This window comes from Pleurodeles waltl, chromosome 2_1 (assembly GCF_031143425.1).
Source record: "Pleurodeles waltl isolate 20211129_DDA chromosome 2_1, aPleWal1.hap1.20221129, whole genome shotgun sequence".
Taxonomy (NCBI): domain Eukaryota; kingdom Metazoa; phylum Chordata; class Amphibia; order Caudata; family Salamandridae; genus Pleurodeles; species Pleurodeles waltl.
Genome location: NC_090438.1, coordinates 512,918,839 through 512,942,304, shown reverse-complemented (window position 1 = coordinate 512,942,304; position 23,466 = coordinate 512,918,839). Strand labels below are relative to the sequence as shown.

The 23,466-nt window shown below is 42.5% G+C and overlaps 1 protein-coding gene across 1 annotated transcript in view; it reads left to right on the top strand.

Moving 5' to 3' along the window:
* Positions 1-23,466, top strand: part of LOC138259929 (uncharacterized) — a 430,741-nt gene that overhangs the window by 268,812 nt on the left and 138,463 nt on the right. Inside the window, exon 3 of the mRNA XM_069207921.1 lies at positions 17,681-17,735. Within this exon, the coding sequence (XP_069064022.1) occupies positions 17,681-17,735 (55 nt within the window). The remainder of the gene's footprint in view (positions 1-17,680; positions 17,736-23,466) is intronic.

Here is a 23,466-nt window from a genome sequence, read left to right as displayed (position 1 = left end):
AAAAGAGATTGGACACAAGTGGGGTCCAATAACAGACTATTATTAAGGGATACGGTCCACAAATTAATCTAGGGCTGTTAACGCTGTGGTACAGCGGCGCATATGGGAGGGCTTCTGTAATCACTGCTGGGTAACATCTGCCCTTGTGTGTAGTCCACAGAGTTTGTGTACATAAATTGGGGGGAGGGGGAGGACAGGAGGGAGATGGGTGGGATTGGGATGGATTATATAACATTCGACTGCCAGTTGGGGGGTTGCTTATCGTGGGAGGGGAGTGGGTGATTGGGGGTGTTTTGTTACTTAACGTTTCCTCCATACGATTTTGGTTGACACAATGTCAGACATAGTTGGGACCATCACAACATGCGCACACTCCACATGGCGAGGGTTGAATCACAACAGGGTACTACACGCATGTCCTTGAGGCTTCTGATGTGGAATGTTAGGGCCCTCAAAGACTACAAGAAGGTGAGGGCAGGAATTGCATGTCTTAAACTCAATCAGTGTTCATAGCAGTACTGCAAGAAACCCTTCTAGCTCCCAACAGCCCGGTGCTTAACACTCGTAGATTACAGGGCAGTTTTGTGGTAGCAGGCCTTAACTCACACTCCTGCGGGGTTCTGATATGGACTAGCAGACATTCAGGGGTACGGATCCAGGAACTTGTCCGGGACACTAATGGCAGTATATTATTGCCCGCTGTACAAGTAAGGACTTTACATTCATCTTAATGGGCATTTATGGCCAAAATTATGACAACTTCCAGTTCTGTAGGGACCTGTCAACATTACTGGGAAGATGGGGGGCACACCACAAATTTGGGGTGGCGATTTTAACTGCATATTGAACCTGACAGCTGACCCGTTCCTGGGCTTCCTCGGCGACACTGCAAACAATAGCGGCAGAAATGGGATTGATGGATGTATGGCTATATAGATACCCCACATTAGATGGCTACACCCATTATTCAGCAGTTCACAATATATATACACAAATGGATTACTGGCTAGTGTCCAGAAACTTAGTCCCCAGAATAACTGATTGTGTAATGATGCCTAGAATGCTTTAGGATCACTCACCAATCCCTGGAAACATATGGAGACAAGGTTGGTCCATTTATGTGGCGGTTGCCACCCTATCACTACTAGACACAATCAATCAGGAATTTGTAAAGTGTACTACTTACCTGTAAGGGTCTCAAGGTGCTGAGGAGGGATGGGGGAAGGCGGGGGAGGTACTGCTACTGCTTGAACAGCCAGGTCTTGAGAATTTCCTGAAGGTAAAGAGGTCTTTGGTCTAGCGCAGGTGGGTGGGAAGAGTGTTTCACATTTTGGCGGCTAGGTGCGAGAATGATCTACTGCCAGTTGTAGTTCTGCGGACGCGTGGGACGGTTGTGAGGACGAGGTCAGTGGAGCAGAGATGCCGGGTTGGGGTGTAGAAGGAGAGTCGTCTGAGGTATTCTGGTCCGGTGTGTTGCAATGCTTTGTGAGCGTGGGTGAGGAGTTTGAAGATGATTCTCTTGTTGACGGGGAGCCAGTGCAGGTTTTTCAGGTGGTCTGTGATGTGGCAGTGGCGGGGGATGTCCAGGATGAGGCATGCGGAGGCGTTCTGGATGCGTTGCAGCCTCTTCTGGAGTTTGGCCATGGTTCCAGTGTAGAGGGCATTGCTGTAGTCCAGCTTGCTACTTACGAGGGCATGGGTGACTGTTCTTCTCTTTTCAGTGGGTATCCGTTTGTAGATCTTTCGGAGCATGCGGTGGGTGTTGAAGCAGGAGGAGATGGCGTTGACTTGCTGGGTCATGGATAGTGAGGAGTCCAAGATTAATCCTAGGTTGCGTGCGTGGTCGGTGGTAGTCGGAGTGGTTCCGAGAGTGGCAGGCCACCAGGAGTCATTCCATGCGGAGGAGGTGGAGCCAAAGATGAGGACTTTTCGTCTTGTCGGGTTAAACACAATTAAAAACCGACAATAGAGGAATATTTTTATAATAATATAGGGACAGTCACCAAATTCAGTGTAGTTTGGGAAGCATTTAAGGTATTTATCAGAGGAGTCACAGAAGCTAGTCATGCAGGGTCCTGAAACCTGTATGGGAAAGTTTACATTGGTTAGAGGAGGAAATAGCCGAATTAGAAAGGGAACACCTTGGAACAGCAGATGCAAAAACACGGTCATATTAAGGATAAAGTCTCTGAATACTGCGATACTGCTCAAGCTGAAGTGAAACCCATGGGCAAATATGCAGTAGCTCGTACTTATGGAGAAGTTGAACGCCCTGGGGCGGTGTTAGCGGCCCTGATGAGACCTAACAGAGACTTAGAGGTGGTGCTGGAAATGGAGACACCAAGGGACCATGTATCAGTGACTCTCAGGGAGTCCTAAATAGATTCAAAGACCACTATATGGAACTATACACCACTAAGAGAGCACATAATAATCCAGGCATTATAGATTATTTAGCACTTATCTCGATGACATGGCTAACTAACTAACTAACAAAGATAGAGAGCCTTATGTCTCTGCTGCAACTGACCGAGATTCGAAAAGTGCTTAAGGAATTGGCGGCTGGTAAGGCCCCAGGCTCGGACGGACTAACCGTGGCATTTTGTAAGGCATACCAAGCAGTTATTATTCCTCGGTTATGTAGCCATTTTAGTCACAAACAGTTAGGAGCGCACCTGCCTGACATCCCAGCAATTAATCTGCCCCATTGCATCATGGTAGATGTAGTATCTTCAAAAAACGAACTCCATTAATTTTTAAATATTTCACCTTTAAGTAGGTACAGCCTTTACTGTGCATCTCTGGACACATGTGTTTCTGGGTTAGTCCCTTCTTCAGCAGAGAACATATTTGCGGGGGCTGGGAATGCTGCCATAAATCCCCCGGTTTCAGTACCTCTTTCCTGGCATGCTGGTGCCTGCTCCAGAGCTCGTCAGCCCAGTAGCTCAAGGGAGCCTTTAAAGTCACAAACAGTTAGGAGCGCACCTGCCTGACATCCCAGCAATTAATCTGCCCCATTGCATCATGGTAGATGTAGTATCTTCAAAAAACGAACTCCATTCATTTTTAAATATTTCACCTTTAAGTAGGTACAGCCTTTACTGTGCATCTCTGGACACATGTGTTTCTGGGTTAGTCCCTTCTTCAGCAGAGAACATATTTGCGGGGTGCTGGGAATGCTGCCATCAATCCCCCGGTTTCAGTACCTCTTTCCTGGCATGCTGGTGCCTGCTCCAGAGCTCGTCAGCCCAGTAGCTCAAGGGAGCCTTTAAAGTCACAAACAGTTAGGAGCGCACCTGCCTGACATCCCAGCAATTAATCTGCCCCATTGCATCATGGTAGATGTAGTATCTTCAAAAAACGAACTCCATTAATTTTTAAATATTTCACCTTTAAGTAGGTACAGCCTTTACTGTGCATCTCTGGACACATGTGTTTCTGGGTTAGTCCCTTCTTCAGCAGAGAACATATTTGCGGGGTGCTGGGAATGCTGCCATAAATCCCCCGGTTTCAGTACCTCTTTCCTGGCATGCTGGTGCCTGCTCCAGAGCTCGTCAGCCCAGTAGCTCAAGGGAGCCTTTAAAGTCACAAACAGATGCAATGGGGCAGATTAATTGCTGGGATGTCAGGCAGGTGCGCTCCTAACTGTTTGTGACTTTAAAGGCTCCCTTGAGCTACTGGGCTGACGAGCTCTGGAGCAGGCACCAGCATGCCAGGAAAGAGGTACTGAAACCGGGGTATTTATGGCAGCATTCCCAGCACCCCGCAAATATGTTCTCTGCTGAAGAAGGGACTAACCCAGAAACACATGTGTCCAGAGATGCACAGTAAAGGCTGTACCTACTTAAAGGTGAAATATTTAAAAATTAATGGAGTTCGTTTTTTGAAGATACTACATCTACCATGATGCAATGGGGCAGATTAATTGCTGGGATGTCAGGCAGGTGCGCTCCTAACTGTTTATGTAGCCATTTTAGTTATAGCTCCATGCACATTATTTTAGCATACTAGGCCTGCCGCTGTGCACTTTTTAACCTAGATATATTTTATTCAGCTTCATTTTATTATTCTTACAATAGCCACTTTTGCAGTCTTGTTTTATTTCACTCTATCTAGTTGTTTTTGCCTAGGCCAGCACGGCGTTCTCAAACAAGACATTCTTGCTCACTCTGTGCTTCTTTCAAGGCTGTAGTAAGATAGGTTGGCGGTAAACGTGGTACAAGTTTTGTCTCTGACATTCATAGACAAAACACACATCCTTATGTGGGACATTTTCTCAGAACATCAGTTGTTTTTATAATAAAACACTCATGTCCCTTACATGTTGGAGGGAGATTCCTGCCAAGGAACCATGACTGTATGCTGATTGCTGAACGCTTCGCTACAGCTGCTTATGCAAACTTCAGGCCTTTGCTCAGATATGGGGGATGATGTCTTCCCAGGGGCACCTGAAGGGCAGAATTAGAGATTAACACGCTGTGCTCTCTTATAGCCTAGGTAGAAATTAGTCTATTGACTCTAGTGACAATATGGTAGCGTTATTTCTATGCTTTACTCTCCTTTTCACCATTTTAATCCTGTTATGATGTATCGTCCTGATTATTGCAGACCATGCTTTGCTATCTAAGATGCAGTCTCTTCATTCAAACATTGTTGAAACATATACTGCCTTTGTCATTGTGTTTGTGAGACTAATGTAATTGAGAGAAACGGATGAGACCTGAGTGACCAAGGTTTCCCTGAGAAATCAATTGTCATGCGCTCGGCTGTCCAATCATCCCTGCCTTTGGGTAGAGATGAGGCACTGCTAGTTAGCCATAGCAAAATCCAGATTAGGGTGACAGGTGTCACCTGTAGTGGGTCAGACTCATTCTCCCACACTGCAGGCAATTCTGCCGCTCAAAATCCAGTAGTCTCATTAGAATAATGAGAGCCTATGCGACGCGTGAGATCGCTACTGATGCTATTATGCCATCAACCATGAGGGAAGCTTTGTCACACTGCTTAAACCTGGTAAATCTCCTTGGCACTGTTCATCTTATAGGTCCCTATCTCTACTAAATGTAGACACCAAAATATATGCAAAAATCCTCTCAAACAGGCTGTTCAAGACCCCTTCCACCCCCTCCCCATTTTTCCCTGACTGATCGGTCAAGAGCAATCAGGCTTTGTCCCGGGTCGCTCCCGAATCTCGGGACAATTTTTGATACACTGCAACAAATAGATCCAGCGGTCCGGGCTGTTGCGGTATTCCTAGACGCAGAAAAAGCTTCTGACTCTGTAGAATGGAATTTCATGTTTGCAGTGCTGCGACGCATTGGAGTGGGAGATGTGTTTCTACAAATGGTGAGGACCCTTTACACTAAACCCGTGGCCCATGTGAGAGTTAACGGCACCATATCTGACACTATAGAAATTACAAGGGGAACGTGAGAGGGATGTCCCTTGTCCCCTCTGCTGTACACCCTAGTGGCTGAACCACTAGCATGCGCCATACGCGAATACCACAAAAACAGAGGTATGCGCTTCCCTGGGTACATTTTGACGATTTCCACTTATGCGGATGACACCCTGTTGTATATACGAGACCCAGAGCGCAATCTCTCTCCCTTACTGCAGGAGATAGTCCTATTTGGAGGTTACTCCGGGTTAAAGGTAAATTGGAACAAATCACTGTTATTCCCTCTCACACCTGCCACGACCCCGGTACAGATTGATTTCCCATTTGAGTGGACGGAGGATCCTGTCTGATACTTGGGGATTCAGCTGCATGCTGATCAATCAGTGGGTTTATTGGAGAATTATGGCAGAGCGATACAAAAGTTGTCAGAGGCAGTAGACAGGTGGTGCAGACTCCTACTTTCCCTAATGGGACGTATAGCCCTCGTGAAAATGGTGGTTCTGCAGAGATTTCTTTTCCTTTTCCTCAACATTCCTATACTGCTCCCCAAAACAATGTTTAGGATGTCGAGATCACTGCTCGTTAGGTTGGCCTGGGCAGACAAACAACCCAGAGTCAGATGGGAAGAACTCACGTTACTATATGAGCTTGGGGGACTTTAGGCCCCAGATTTGGAGATCTACTACAAAGTCGCTCGGAGCAGGATAGCGCATAGTTGGACACATGGGCCTCCTGAGGCCCTGTATGCATATATTGAGTATGACATTTCACAACCACACCAACTACTGCAGCAATTGTTCATTCACCCACCCTAAGAGACAGCATGAGGGGTATAGACTCCGTGAACCCCATGGTACATGCTTGGCAGACGCTACTGGCCAGGCAGGCACTTCCTCTGTTATACTCTCCTCAGGCAAAGATACAGTGGTGTAATTGGTTCCTGCTAAGCCACGATAAAGGTGCAATGGAGACATTCAGAAAGATGGGACTTAATTAAGTGGGCGATTTTTTTTCGAGACAGTAGAATGCTCAGTTGGGAAGAGCGTATCGCAGACACAGAGGTGAAGACCCCATTTATGGCATATCAATATTACAGAGCTAGACATGCCTTTCGTGAGATAGTTGGAGATGATTTGACTGAGCCATCCAAGCTGCCTGCTTTTACTTGAGTGATGCTGGGAACATCGTAAAAGAAATTAGGGCCATATGTACGAACACATTTTCCCATTGACACAGAATGGGAAAAACCCTTTGGTACATCTGGCCCTTAGTGACTAGACTATGGGGGTCATTACGACCCTGGCGGTCATGGACCGCCAGGGCCGGGGACCGCGGATGCACCGCCAACAGGCTGGCGGTGCATCCAGGCCTATTCTGACCGCGGCGGTAAAGCCGCGGTCAGAAAAGGGAAACCGGCGGTTTCCCGCCGGTTTTCCCCTGGCCTTAGGAATCCTCCATGGCGGCGCTGCAGGCAGCGCCGCCATGGGGATTCCGACCCCCTTACCGCCAGCCTGGTTCTGGCGGTTTTGACCGCCAGAACCTGGTTGGCGGTAACTGGTGTCGTGGGGCCCCTGGGGGCCCCTGCAGTGCCCTGCATAGCAGACACTGAAAATCGCGACGGGTGCAACTGCACCCGTCGCACCCTTTCCACTCCGCCGGCTCCATTCGGAGCCGGCATCCTCGTGGAAGGGGGTTTCCCGCTGGCTGGCGGGTGGCCTTCTGGCGGTCGCCCGCCAGCCCAGCGGGAAACTCAGAATTACCGCAGCGGTCTTTTGACCACGCAGCGGTATTCTGTCGGCGGTACTTTGGCGGGCGGCCTCCGCCGCCCGCCAAGGTCAGAATGAGGCCCTATATGCTCTCACACGAGAGGCAATAAAACCTGGGGTATTAAAGGCCAGATTAGATTGGCAGAGGGACATAGGCATCATATTACCTGACGAGAAATGGAACTACTGTTGCTCGAAGACCTGTACTATCTCCTTAACCGGGAGGCATAGATTGATCCACTTTAAATATCTTCACAGAGTTTATTACACCCCAGACAGCCTACGGAAATATGGACTCCGATACTCAGCAGAGTGCCCAAGATGTGGTGCGGAGGAGGCAGACTTCCTGCATAGGGCCTGGGTCTTCCCAGGCATCCAAAAGTTCTTGTCAAAGGTAATCGCTAAGCTGGAGCGGGTAACGGGTATAAGGCTCAGGTCTACACCACTGTTGGCATTGCTAGGTTAAAATAGAGATGTGGGAAAGGAGGTTACGAAGCTAGTTGCTAGGGGTCTGCAGTTGGCAAAGTGCAGTGTGACAATGCGGTGGGTTCGGAGACCACTACCTACACGGAGCGAATGGCACCGAGATATGACCTATTGTAACACCCAGACTGATATGTACAATAAACTCTCCCCGCCACAGCTATGCCCAAACAACTACCGGGGCCCTTTACAACGTATTTAATTGGTAAAGAGACAGGGGAGGCAGAAGGTGGCAAATCAGAGTAACTACCATGAGCATTTATTCGAGTCACCACTGTCACACATTGGGGGGAGTGCAATCTGGTAGGGGATCATGGAGAGGTGAAGGATGACTAAGGATGTCGAAAATTAGATGGATAAGATACCTTGCTAAACTGTGGATGTGTAATAACATGGTATGTACGATTCTTCGCCTGTAAAATACTGAGACACTCTGGATGGAATTGCCATAATGCTTTGGAATCAATGTACTAACTGCTGACATATGAGTTATATGTGGAAGATTTGTTACTTCTATCCTGTAATTGGGGGATTATGGTCGGAATTGCAAATAAACTTCAATTAATAAAAAACAAAAAAAACTTGTACTTATTTCTTTTCCTCCGTATTTGCCTTATTTCACTTTTCTTTCTTTCTGATTCTTTTTGCCTGGTTTCCTTTGTTTTTCTTTTTTCATTTTCCTTTTTTCTCTCCTTTTATCCTTGTTTCTTTCATTCCTTCTTTGTTTTACCATCTTTTTCATTCTTCCCTTCTTTATTTTTCCTTTCTTCCTTTTTGCATTTTTCTTTCTCTTCATTCTTCCCTTTCCTTCATTCTTCCCTTCTTTTTTGCCTTCTTTATTTCTTGTTTCCTTATTTATTTCTTGCCTTGTTCTTTTTTTCCCTTCCTTTTTCGCTCCTTTCGTCTTTTTTGTCTGCCTTTCTTTTTTTTTTGCCTGCTGTCCTTCATAACTTTTTTCCTTTTATTTTTACTGTCTTCCCTCCTTTATTACCCCCATTTCTCATAGGCGAGTCTAGAACCAATGTCAGTCCACTGTCCTTTTTAGGTTTGTGTTAGCCAGTACCTTTTGATTTTACTAAAAGTATGTGTAACAGTGTTACTTATAGGTGTTTTCAGCCAGACTTCATCCTTTAGTCTGTGATTGTGTCATTCACATTTCTCTTCCACCCACTCCAATTTGCATAATTTTTGCCATTGCCTGACTTCATTATGAGCTACTGCATGCTGCCCTTTCACAAGGAGCACATCCGCACACAAGGTAGCTCCTCCATTGGGGGTTTCCCATGTTAGTGTGGCCTTTTTTGATACAAGGAAAACACTTTCTCCTTAATTCATTGTTTGTTTTGTCTTTTTTTATTTTATTTAATGCGGTCCCAGACGCTTCTTCAACAACAAAGTTTTGCAAAAATCATGAAAAATAACAAGAATTGACAAAAGTCTGGTGGCCAGCAACGTATGTAAACCACTTTCCTAAAGTGTTTGTAAACTACTGCAGACCTCAGACTCCTTTATTTTTATTTTTTTAAATTGTTGTGTCTGCACACACACACAAACCGCAACCATACTGTATGAAGATTTTAGGTACAGGGCTTGGCCATGAAACCATCTCCCCTATGCTGCTTTAAAATCCACATTTGTGGTAAATTGTTTTGATCTGATGGGGAATACTACAAAGGATTTGAAAAGAATAATCGTACTTCTTTCACACAGCTATGATTTGGAACTGCATGCTCTTCGGTATTTACTGTTGCCGACAAATTTGCTTTTAAATAGTGTACGGATAGGCCATGCTTACTTGTTGTAGACTGAATCCCGTCTTTCAGATCTGGTAGGACAGGGATATTGGGGGGCGGAGCCAAGTGCTGAGGAAGATGGCGGCTCAATTCTAGAGCCGGACGGAACGGAGAGAAGGAAGGGGACTAAACATGCTTTTTCCCCATCAAACCACATAAAAAAGCCAAAAATAGATCATTGGAACCCCACAGGAAACTACTGAAACTGGAAAATTTAAATAAGACTCGCCTTATCTTCACTTTGATCAAAGTCTGCATGCAGGGCCTTTACTGCTGTGGAGTTTATTGACGCTCCCTTGGAAACAAAGATAAGGAAATCGGAGCACCAAGACAAAATGGTATTTCTTTCTTTGCATTCTTCAATAACAAACAATGCTTGCCATCTAGCTATCATCGGTCATGCACTCCACGCTAACCCCATAATGCAAAAAATCTTAAAATATACAGTGCACAGTATACAATAGGGGGAAATGTGGACTTGAACGACGCTCCCTTCAAATCGAAGGTCACAAAAGGAAATTCAGACATGCAATGTAACTTTCCGAGCCATAACTTTTGGATAATGCAACCACGATGCACCAGATATCGTTAAATAATTAAGAAGCACACACTCTGAACTTGTTTGTTTGTATGACAATACTACTTCACGTTATTTTTTTTTTTTAAAAGGGAAAAAAAAAACAAGAAAAAAAAAACAAGGAGATGAGGATAGAAACGAAGGAACAAGGGGAAAGATATAATTCAAAGCTTATAAAAACGAAACGAATAACGTGGACTTATATGCCTGAGACTTTCTCTCTCACCCTGGAAGGTTACTAAAATGTTCGGACATTGAATATAAGTGCTCTTCTTAATTTCAACATCTGCAGTCGACATCTACTTGGGTGATTGTATAAAGGATTCAGTTTTTCCCGTTTGTTTTTTTTTTTTTCCTTCATTGATCTCTTCTCCAGAGAAAAGGCGTACTAAGACTGCATTAATAATCAACAAAGTTGCTTGTTCAGTTTCTACAACTTAAACAATACTACTGTAGTGTAGTAAATCATAAAATCTACATGACGATTAAACTTTGCAAAAATAAAATCCACCCCAGACTCGTTATCAACAAATGATATATCGGTTCTTTATTCAAACGTGACACAAAGCGTTGCCCAAGCAACCTCGTATTTATTTTTTCTCTCTTCACAGCAGTAATGCTCCGTCAAATATATGGGGCTACACATCAAAAGTACAACTCATATTGAATTTACAAACTAAATCTGGAAAAATCTTGCTCTCTTTTCTCATTGAAGACACTACACAGTGGGCTTTACCTTTTCAAGGCAACTTTGATACCAATCATAAATAAGTTTCTGGAACGTAATAGATACCATACATGTCAGATCCTAAAGTTGTGCGTCAACTATCATATAGTGCAGCCTTACAAACTGAACCAGAGATTGCAAACTCACAGCACATAATGGCTGAATCCGCTGCTGCATCTACAACGAATATGGATGCTATCCTGAAAGAACTTCTAGCCATAAGATCGTCCATTTCCTCTTTGGAACACACAGTATCCACTAATACCATGGAAGTCCAAGGACTGAGGAATGAAGTTGTAAAATTCCAGATTAATATGCAATCAACGGATGCGCGCCTCTCGGCTGTTGAAAACCTCATCGACAAGATACCTGACAATAGTCAAGATATTGGATACCTGCAACAAAAAGTGATAGAGTTAGAAGACCGAAGCAGAAGGAATAATCTGCGTATCATTGGCCTTCCGGAACAAATAGAAAAGGACAATATTTTGGACTTCTTGACCACTTTACTTCCGACCTTAACGAAAATTACCTTTTCACAGCCACTTGATTTTCAAAGAGCCCACCGTGTACGTTCACGTGGAATCACATCATCTACGAGACCTAGACATGTTTTGGCATGCTGTTTACATCATCAACAGGCTCGTCAAATCATAATGGCCGCCAAAAAACATGGTCCTTATGAATATGACTCATCCCAGATAATAATTACAGCAGATTTTTCTGCACCTACAAATTTCAAAAGGAAACCATTTCTAAATGTACGTACTAGGTTAAAGAAAAGAGAGATCAAATATGGCCTTTTGGAACCTGCCACCATGATTGTGACTTTTCAAGGGAAAACTAAAGAATATTTTGACCCTCACGATCTAGAATCCTTTTTGAATGACCTTGATTATAAAGACACTGAAATGGAACACAAATCTACCTCAAATACAGACATTATAGGACCCACACCTTCGATCTCTGCAGAGGATACAGATCAAGGTGAATGGATACCTGTGCAGCGACAGTGGACACATGGTGGTAAATTTAAGGCATGGAAAAAAATCACCCAAGAGACAAATCCAGATCTCCCATCAAACCATGAGTAAAGTTCAGTATATTAATCCTAGAGGGGTGATTTGCTATATCTATGACGTAGGAAAATATACTCCGTGTCCTAACAATAGTGTTCCCTCTCCTTTCTTTCTCTTCTCTATCTTCCTTTCACAGCTTCCAGGCTTCTATCCCCTGATTAAAGTTCAATCACTCAGTGTACATACTGTCTTATCTATTAAATTGGACAGTTCAGTAATAAACAACTCTTCTGATAAGTGATACTTTCCTGTTACTACATTTTCAACATATCCATATTGGGTTAAAGATTCAAATCTCATATAATTACATAACTATAATCCTAATATTCTAAAAAAAACAAAAACTTTTTCTTCTCTCCTCATATTCTTTTCTCTCAACTTTTCTACTTCTTTTATCCACTTTCATAGATTGGCATTATATATTTCTATTTTTGTTTTTTTAAAATATTTTTTGATATCGCTATAATATGTCTTTTAACAAGTTAAAACCTCTGAATGTTGTATCTTTAAAAGTTAACGGTTTGACACACTTTATTAAGAGAAAAAAAATAATGAGTTACCTTGGTCAACAAAAACCAGATATTGCTTTATTACAAGAAACACATCTTACTGAATCAGAAAGTGAGAAACTGCAGAGAGAATGGATAGGTCAAGTAATACACGCCAATATAACTCATAAAAATCCTCTGGATACCGCCACACCCATCCGGAAATGTGGAGTGGCTATCCTTTTCAATAAAAACCTACCATATAAAATCTTATAAAACCTGGACAGATGATGAAGGCAGATATGCATTCGTTAAAATACATGTCAGAAACAGCCATATGATTATAGGGTCAATATATGCACCTACTGATTCCAAAACAATATTTATTTAAAAAATTACTAGATTACTTTCATCTTTTGGACCCACCAAAGTACTGATTGGTGGAGACTGGAATGTTACAGTAGACCCATTTATTGACAAATCTGGTAAACCAGATACCCATCATTCTACCGACAGATATATCCTGAAAGATCTTATGGATGACTTTGCTCTACAAGAACCTTGGCGTTTACTGCATCCACATGATAGAGACTATACTTTTACATCCAGTGCACACTCCATTCGTTCTAGAATAGATTATTTTTTAACATCACCAACATTGATACAGTCAATTTCACATGCAGGAATTACTCCTTGTAGTATATCTGATCATGATTTAATAGATCTGCACATCAATATTGGACTTACTCAATCTCCTAGAACTCATTGGAGATTTAATACTTCAATGTATAAAACACCACAAGCTAAACTAGATCTATGTCAACATGTGGATCAATTTCTAGATGAGAACAAAGATTCCGTCACAGATGCAAGCGTATTATGGGGTGCAGGCAAGGCTGTCATTAGAGGAATGATTATGAGGGATTCTTATCTACTTAAAAAAAAAAATTGAACGCAGAGAGGATCTCATTGGAACAAGAAGCTCAATCGCTTACGAAAGATTATAATAAATCAGAATCACCTATCCTTCTAAAAAAATTATTATCAGTCAAGTTTAGACTTAATAATTTATATACCTCTCAAGCTGAAAAATGCTTATTCCTAATACGACAACGTCATTATGAAAGGGGGGAGAAAGCAGGACGTCTCTTAGCCTATCAATTAAGCCAACAAGAATCTTCTAGAACGATTTCTGCTATTAGGAACTCTTCAAATGACTTACTTACCCTACCTACGGATATAATAACCCAATTTCAACAATACTATGAAACACTCTATACCTCCTTGAACTGTGAAGATACACTAGTGGAAGATGAATTCTTAAAAAAATTAAAAATCCCAAGATTGTCTCAAGAACAGAAACAAAGATTAGAAGGACATATATCAATAGAAGAGATAGCTAAAGCTATTGAATGTCTAGCTACAAATAAAGCCCCGGGAGAAGATGGCTTCCCCATAGAATTCTATAAAATCACAAAAACTCAAATTATTCCAATTCTACACTCCTTTTTTAATGAATCTCTAATCAAAGGCCACTTCCCACCTGAATTTCTAAGAGCGCGCATTACTGTACTTCTTAAACCCGATAAAGATACTTTGGAATGCTCCAGCTATAGACCCATATCTTTAATAAATTCTGATATTAAAATCTTGGCCAAAATATTAGCGACAAGATTATATTCAGTCATCACGTCTCTCATACATCCCTCACAAGTAGGATTTGTTCCATCGCGATCCTCCTCTGACCATCTACGAACCATCCTGCACCTGTTATGGCAACAACGTAATAAACTAGACAAAAATATCCTTTTATCCTTAGACGCTGAAAAGGCATTTGATAGAGTAGAATGGGGATATTTATTCCGTACCATGGATAGAATGGGTATAGGTCCAGATTTTATTACGCTTGCTAAAGGAATGTATAACTCCCCTACAGCTGCGATTACTTGCAATGGCTTCACTTCCCCCTACTTTAAAATCTCACGTGGAACACGTCAAGGATGTCCTCTCTCTCCCTTGTTATTCCTCATAGCATTAGAACCCTTAGCTATTGCAATCAGGCAAAATATCAATATACACGGTATCGCTACTTTATACGGTGAGATAAAAGCTTTTTATTATGCTGATGGTGTTCTACTCACATTATCCAACCCAAATACCTCAATTAACACTCTGATTGATTTATTAACTCACTTCTCGGCATTCTCTGGATATAAGATCAACTGGTCTAAATTTGAAGCTTTGCCAATGAACACCTGTACCACTTCAACAACTTTAGAGGATCTACCTTTCAATTGGAAATCATCTCAACTGAAATACCTTGGGATCCTTCTCAATACGGGACTAAAAAATATTGCGATGGATAATTTGAACCCCATTATAGACAAACTTAAAAGAGACTTTGTTAGATGGTCTCAACTGAATCTGTCATTATGGGGAAGAGTGCAGATTATTAAAATGAACACAATTCCGAAATTTAATTATGTTTTTAACATGCTATCACTCCCCCTTACTTAGATTTTTTTTTTTTTTTTTTAAATACAACCTTTCTAATAAGCCGTTTCATTTGGGGAGGGAAAACCCCCCGTATAAGTGGTGCGAAATTACACTCATCCTCCCTAAAAGGTGGCCTTAGACTCCCACACCTGGAAACTTACTGGATAGCACAACAATTATCTCACTCGACCTCCATGATATCTGAGAAAGATAAGATACCTATATGGGTCAAATTGGAACAACATTTATTGAAAACAACCACTTCTTTGGCGATTTATTATACTAAAAGTCCTAAATTCTCCCCATCCTCCAATCCAATCATATATTCATCCCAATTAGCATGGCAAAAAGCACATAAAATTATAAACTGTAATGTCCATATACATTTAAATGCTCCGTTATGGAATAACTCAGCGATTATACATAAAGGAAAAGAACTAAATTGGTTTATCTGGAAAAAATGTAAAGTCAACAACATATCAGACTTATATAATCAAAACAATTCTTTGAAATCATTTACACAACTACAAGAAACACATCGACTCCCGACCTCACAACTTCATAACTATATACTAATAACATCGATTTTAAACACTATAACATCCTTGAATTCAGACCTTTTGATTCACTCATCCATTGCACGCCATATTTATATATGGAGAAATTTTAAAGGCACAGTATCTGGCCTATATTCTTTACTAATTGATAAATCTTTTTCAGATAATACATCCAAAGATCTACAATCTTGGTGGTCTACACGACTTAACATTACCTATACAGATAAAGATTGGGCTAAACTTTTAGAGAATTATAATAAAGGGATTCGTGATGCAAGGATGAAACTTAATTACTTCAAAATTTTACATAGATGGCATTGGTCACCTTTGAAACTCTACTCTGCTAAACTTAGTAATGATTCCAATTGCTGGAGATGTGACCAAACCAATTGTGATATCGTTCACATCCTATGGGACTGTACTACACTCCAACCATTCTGGATACAAATATCACAATATTTAAGGAAAGTATTGCCCAATATCTCCCCACAATCCCCTCGCCTATTTTTACTACATGATACCCAAGGTCTAGGCACACTTTCCTCACATCTATATAGATGGCTTTCTACTGCAATTAGTGTAGCCAAAGTTAATATATTGCGTTTTTGGAAATCTAATGTTTTACCATCTACTCAAATGTGGTTAAAGGATATGTTTGATATTGCCCAGTTTGAAAGAATGCTATATAAATTAAACAATAACTTACAACAATTTGACCAAATATGGAATGTATTCTTGACTAGCTAATAATTTCACTTCTCTTGTGTATTTCTTTAAATGTTCAATAATTCATAAATAATATCTTATGCCATTATTATATTTTCAACATTTTTGACAATCATTTTTTTTTTCTCTCTCTCTAGTTAAGTTGTAGATAAGTGTAACTTTGTAATAATATATTTTATCATTTTGACATAATATATATTTGCTTATTATTTCTCTGTCAAGAATATCAGATATTATATAATTAACAATGTTTTATTTATGGAAAATATCTAAACATTTCACTGTACACTGGAATCTCTTTAATGTGAATCTAAGTTCTTTCTTTATCTTTTTGTACAATCTATAGTTATTTGTTCACTTATAAAAGTTTAATAAAGAATTGAAAAAAAAAAGGACAGGGATATTGCAACATTTAGGACCAATATTCCTGTTGTGAGATTCATGCTTTGAGAAACTGAGCAACTCAAGCGGGGGGGTTGGTTGAAGCTGCAGTACTCGAGATTATGGGAAGTGTGAACCATCACTCTGCTCAGCTGCCTGACATGCTGCATAGTTTGTTGCGGTTGGCTAATGTAGAATGGTAAACCTAATTTACACAGGTTATGAGGAAGGTGAAAAACAAACAGAAGTGTCTGCAGTGTTCATTACTTCACGTCTTTGAGTACTGTTTTTTTTTAGATCCTAGAGTGCAATTAACGTCCTAGATGCAGCAGGAAGGTGTGCACCCAATGTATATATCGGCTTGAACAGCAGTGGCCCCTGTAAAAATACTGGTGTATTTTTTGTCATTTGTCACCTGCCGTTTCAAGATAAAAATTAACTGTCGGGGCTGGTTGAGCAGGTTGACTGTGTTGGTCAGTGTGGCAATGAATAGTCCAACAGTAAATCAATGTCAGTACACAGTCATCAACTTCAGTAATGTAGAGTAAGGACTAGTGTCGCTAAAAGCCCCCACCCTATCAGGGCGTACGGTTACAATTTCCAAGTGTTTTCAGAGAAATGTGATCAGGACATTGGTACATTCGTGGTGCGAGTGACGACACCACACAAGCACTTTTACCTACGCATCATGCCGAATAAACTGGCCACCAAGTAGTTACACTTTCGCAGTTTGCTACGTCTGCAGTTAGTTGATTGTTGTGTCATTTCGTATATTACGTGAGGACGTGTTGATAAATGCACGCTCATGCATGTATTAAGTATGAAAAAAATAATACTCTAGAACTCTGTGGAATAACCACATCACTCTTCACCCCCATTTGCCCGCATGTTTGTCATGTTACTCTTCATTTTAAGGACACAATCTCCGATTTTACTTGGCAAATGATCGGTTCCTTGTTCTTTTCTGTTGCTTTATTCGCTCCGCCATAGGGTTCATTATTTCATACGTAAAGTACTGTTACAAACACAAGTATAGGTATATGGAAGGATATATTTTTTAATCATTTTGTATTTGTGTTTTATAAAGTACCTCCGTTATCATGCAACATTTAAGAGTTTTAATGAAACAATGGCAAGTAGGAAAACTGATCTTACGCTGTGTGCCATATATTGCTTTCATTGTTTAATGTTCTTTTGTTTTATTAGAAATGTGAATTATGTCCTGAAAAATTCGGTGCTTTTAAAAGAACTGATACTGGAGGTAAGCATACACCTTGCTTTAACTTAAAAATTGCCTTTTATCTGAGTTGACAGTACCTCTTCAACTTACTGCATCAATTTTGATATTGACCACTTACTCTGGATTTTCATTTGCCACATGGTGATATTATTGGGCTCCACGTTTCTTTAGTATTGTCCTATCAAAAGAAACATTATAAACCGAAGTATCTTAAAAAAAAGGTACTGTGCTTTTTCCCATTTGGCTCACTGTTTTCATTACTTTTCTAAGGCTCCTTCTTTTATTGTAAAAGTATTATCTGACATGAGATATCCAGTGATTGAAAATATTATTCATTTATCTCTTTCTTTGAGTTCTTTAAGAATCACCAAACCGTGGAAATCTTAATCCAAACCGTTCCGACAGATAAGAACTATACATGGAAGTCCTGTCTAGATGGCACTCCCCTTCAAATAGAATACTACTTAATGAAAGAACCCTTGCTGAGGCATGTCGTACATCTGGATAACTGACCACGCCCCAACCTTGCCGAGTTTAGATTTAGTTCACGTTCTCCCACAGAACACAGTCGTTTATGAATGCCATGATTTGCAGGACAACCACAGAAAAGAGTTGCTTGGATCACATTTGTGTACATTCGTTGAAGAAAATACTGGTTCTGTCCTATCAGGACAGATGCTATGGACAGAGGGAAACGTGACTTGAGAGGCATTCTAATGCGTGACTTAGCTGTTGCAAAAAGTAAAAATTTAAATTAACTGAAATACTGAATAAAGACGCAATACAATTCACATCCTACAGATGCCTCGAGACAGTCTAAAAACGTAACTTGATGCTCACATAGGTTGCAGAACGAGCCCCTATTAAACCAAAGCTGACATGAGCATCAGGCAGTGGCGTAACAAAGGTGGGCCGAGCTTCAGGGACCCCTACCGCACAGTACACTGTGCACGGGCGGCATGCCCTTGACTGGGCCGGGAGTAGGTATTTGGGGCGGATCCCAAGGATACGTTGCAGCACTCCCCTCCTCCTTTGTTTCGTTATGCCACTGGCTTCAGGAGATTACTAGCTACATAGTTGTGCTAGAGAGAATCACAAAATATGTCATTTGTTTGAGGTCAGATGACTCCATCCTTACACATCCCTTAGATATTGTGTACACATTTGCTTCATATTAGGAGCCCCTATTTAGCAGAGAATGTTGTGGTTCACAGACTAGTGAAGATCACGTTCTTAAATCTCTTCACTTACCAGTGTTGCTTCCTGAATGAAGAGCTCTCTTGGGCAGAAAAATAATAGAGGAAAAAGCAATGGCAAAGCCAATAGGGCTGCCTGTGGGTGAGCTATTGCCTTTGCCAGTTGGGAGGGGGTGAAGAATGATAGGGCAGATGGGGGTGGAAAAAGGGAAGACGGGTGTTAATTAACAGGAGGGTGTAAAAAAAAAAAAAAGAAAAGAAATGCCACAAAGTGACCAAGCTGACCACATCATAGCACCTTTTTTAGGTCGAGCGTGCAAGTGCTTTTTGACCTGTTGTAAGTATTCTGTGGGCTTTTAACCACACCCATAGCAGCCCATCAATTTCACTCGTTTGTGGGCTTGCTTTTCAAAAATCTTCTGATGTCATTGGTAAATGCTTTACGCTTGTCCTGTCTTGGAGAAGGTTTTGTTACTGCCTTGCAGGCTGACCGTGTTAACATGGATTATTGCACAAGTGCTGATATACTTCAGTGTGGGAGAACTGTTTTTCTTTTGTCTCTCCCCTTTGTGCTCCATGACAGCCATGGCGCTCACAGCGTGGAACAACGTGAACTCCATCGATGGTATTGAAGTACTGGTCATATTGTTCACACTGTTACCTAATCAGAGTAATTTCTTTTGGTTCTCCCCTTCGCGCTCCATAGCTTTCACAAAAACACCTGTAATTGATAAAGGCTTTACGTTAAACAAAAAAACAGAAATCCTCAAAGCGGCTCTTCTGACGGTGGGAGAACTGATACTACAATACACACTGCACTCTGGAAGCTCAACCCATAATGCTTTGCAAGCATTCTTTTACAAAACATTTTTGCCCATAACTCAGCCTGTGGTTGTCCTAGGACAATGAGACCACCACCAGAACGTTCATGACAATGTGCTCTTTCTGCCTACATCATATCTGGATTCCCACACAAGGTTAGTGGGGACCACAAAATATTAACCCCTCCCACCATTCAGGGTCTTTAGTGAATGTTTTAAGGGCCTTAATTGTAATATTGTAGTAGGCCAGCCAGCCCTGAAAATGTGCAATACACTACGTCCTCTAGGGGCTAACTATATGTTTGCACTGCATTTTCTACCATTCTGTTTTCATGTGTGTTGTATTTTATGTTGGGTCAAATGGAGCAGATTTAAGAGCAGAATGTAATTGACCAGTTATACGCTTTTTCTGATGGATACAACTACCTGTGGATTCCTTACCTTATTAATTCTCCCAATGCACCAGCATTAAACAGAAACTTTCTTCCCAGCTCTTCACGTCGACAAGGACGTCACAATTGCACGGCTTCGTATATGACTCTGTCTGACGTAATTGTGTCAATAAGAGGTCCTCGCTGGCGTGCTGACATCAGTTCCCTTTTTTTCCGTGCCTTCGACCCCTTTTTCCTTGCTCTCGTACAACTACTGTTTCCAAGGTGTCTCATTGTACCTGTTACAATGTCTCCACCTAAGAAGTCAGGTTTTAAGCATTGTCATGAGTACGGGGGTCGTATGTCAGTCACGGACCCTCTTGAAGACTGTTTATAGTGTCGTAGTTCAGACCACGATGTGGAAGGGTGGGTTTCTTGCCAGAAGATGAATTCAAAGGCGTTAAAAGAAAGAGAAGCTAAGCTCGTCTTAGCAAAAGCGAAAAAAGGACACAGGAGTCTCCGGAGGTCCAAGACAAGGGACTCTTCATCCTAAAAGTCGTCACGGTCACACAAGAAGCGGCGCTGGCACGATTCTCAATGCCGTTCTTCTAGAGATCGATCTCGGTCTCCTAGACAATGCCGTATGGCTTGGGAGGTCAGTCCTACGGTTACTCTCCACCCTCAGTCCTCAGGCTTCTCTGGCACCATCACTGATCGAGGTCGTCAAGTCTTCAGCGAGTCCTCCAACTCATTTTTCGCCTGTTTTGGTTCATGAGTCGGGTGCACAGGTTTTGGATCTGACCCAAGCGCTGCATGATGAACAGAGGTTTCCTGCCTTCCCGACTCCAGGAGCGGATCCGGTGGCTTTTCTGGATGCTCTGTTCAGCATTTTTAATAAAGCTATGGCCCCTGTTGGTGCACCGGCTGGTCCCACGGGTCTATTAGCGTTCTCCTTGGGCTTGCCAGCTCCATACAAGTCGGCTCCATTTGTACCTTTCTATCAGGTTGAGGGTGCTGGTTCGGCACTGATAACGTCACCTCATATGATGCTAACGGCACTGATGGAGTCAACTTCGGCACCAGATGGGTCCCGGTCGGGACGGAGTGCATCTCCTTCTGCTTTGCCACGTCCATCTGTCTTGAAGCTGGTGACGTCGGTTAACTCTATCGATGCCGAGGTTGGAGGCCAAGCTGAGGTCGAGGAGGAGAGCATTGAGGCTCTTGGAACAACAGGAATACCATTGACAGTTTTTGGAGGAAGGCGAGATTTCTGAGCCCTTGGGAGAGTTTCAGGGTCTGAACTCAGCTAGTGGACTGGATACCTCCCCTGGCTGGGATCTTTCATTCCCAGGTGAATTTACGGAGGAGGCAGCTTCCGATCACTCTGTCATAAGGAAGGCTGCAGATTTTCTGGAGCTTCCATGGCCATCTTCGGAAATAAAAACAAACATTTTAACAGAGGTATTACATCCTTCCTCCACTTCGGCGGAGCCCCTGCTCCCTTTCAATAATGCTCTTACTGAGCCTATTTTGGAGGTTTGGAGAAAGCCTGTTACACGCCAGCTGTATCCAGAACTGTAGCAAGGAGGTACAGGGTTGGTCCTGGAGATCCAGGATTTTTATCCCAACATCCGACTACTGAGAGCTTGGTGGTCCAGGCTTCTTCTTCTGCATGTTCTGCACCTGGTTCCTTTAATGCTACTCCATCGGATAGGGAATTCAAGAGGATGGAGCAAGCAGCTAAAGACCTTTTTTTCTTGTAGTATGGCCCTAAAATCAGTCAATGCTACCTGTGTGCTGGGTAGATATGATCATGCCCTGATGGACAAGGCTAGAGCTGTGGTACCTAACTTGCCTCCTGATATGCAGGTGCAGTTTGACGATTTCGTTTTGGACACCCAAGTGGTGGGCAAACAGTTTATCCAGTCTGGTCTGGGTACAGCAGACTCAGTGGCCAGGGCAATGGGTACTTCAGTGGCCACCAGGAGACATGCGTGGCTAAGGTCTTATGGGTTTTGACTGATGTCCAGGCTACTTTATTGGACCTCCCGGGTGAAAAGTTGTTTGGTGCCAAGGCGGACTCTGCTTTAGAACATTTCAAGGACAGCAGGGCAATGGTGAGATCTCTGGGGCTACAGGCTTCTGCATCTACTCCCTTCAGATCGTTTTGCAGATTTAGGGGGTTTGGCCGTGGATCCGCATATCTCAGTCCAGCACTCAACAGCTTGCCAACCCTCCCTATAGATCTTTTAGAAGGCGGGGAGGGTTAGGACACAGGGAACCACGCAACAGCACCCTGCCTAATCCTCTTCCTCTGGGGGAATACAACAAGGAGAGCAGCCCTAGTTTTCCATCCATCTTAAGTAATGCTTCTCCCGTAGGGGGCAGGATATTTCATTTTCTCCACGAACGGGAGTTAGTCACATCGGACTCTTGGTGCTAAATATTGTGGGGAAAGGTTATGCCCTTCCTTTATGGGAGTTTCCTGCTCCCATCCCTTTCCGTCCTTCGTTTTATTCAGAAGATCATCTCCTGTTGCTGCAGCAGGAGGTTCAAGTCCTTATATTAAAAGGTGCATTGGAGTTTGTTCCAGAGCAGGAAAGGGGTCAGGGTTGCTATTCAAGATATTTCCTGATTTCCAAGAAGTATGGTCGATTGAGGCCTATCCTGGACCTGAGGATTTTGAATTGGTTCCTCAAACAGGAGAAATTCAAAGTGCTGACTCTAGCACAGGTGCTTCTGGCGTTGAATGAGGAGGATTGGATGGTATCTGTCGACGTGCAGGATGCATATTTTCATATCCCCATTCTCAAGTCACAGGAAGTATCTCCGGTTTGTGGTGGGGTCGCAACACTACCAGTTTGCGGTCCTTCCTTTTGGTCTTACTTCCGCACCTCAAGTCTTCACGAAGGTGATGGCGGTGGTTGCAGCAGACCTCCGAAGGAAGGGATTGGGTGATAAAAGCCAAGCCCTTAGAACTTGTGCTGCATCACCTGCAAATGACAACACAGTTGTTGTTCAATCTGGCCTTTACGGTGAACATGCCCAAGTCTCCCCTGGAGCCCGCTCAGCGCCTCCCATTCATAGGGCCAGTAGTGAATACAACATTGATTTGGGCCTATCCTCCGCCTCAGTGGATTCAGGACTTTCAGGCGTTGGTTCCAATGTTTCAAAATGAAGCGGTTGTTCCAGTCCTCAAGGTCCTACATCTGCTCGGTCTGTTTGCTTCTTGCACTCTGTTGGTTACTCATGCACCCTGCCACATGAAGTCTCTCCAATGGTGCCTCTGCAAGCAGCGGTTTCAACACAAAGGGGATCTCGGAGTCGATAACAATCTCCAGAGACGCTGCAACGGATCTATGAT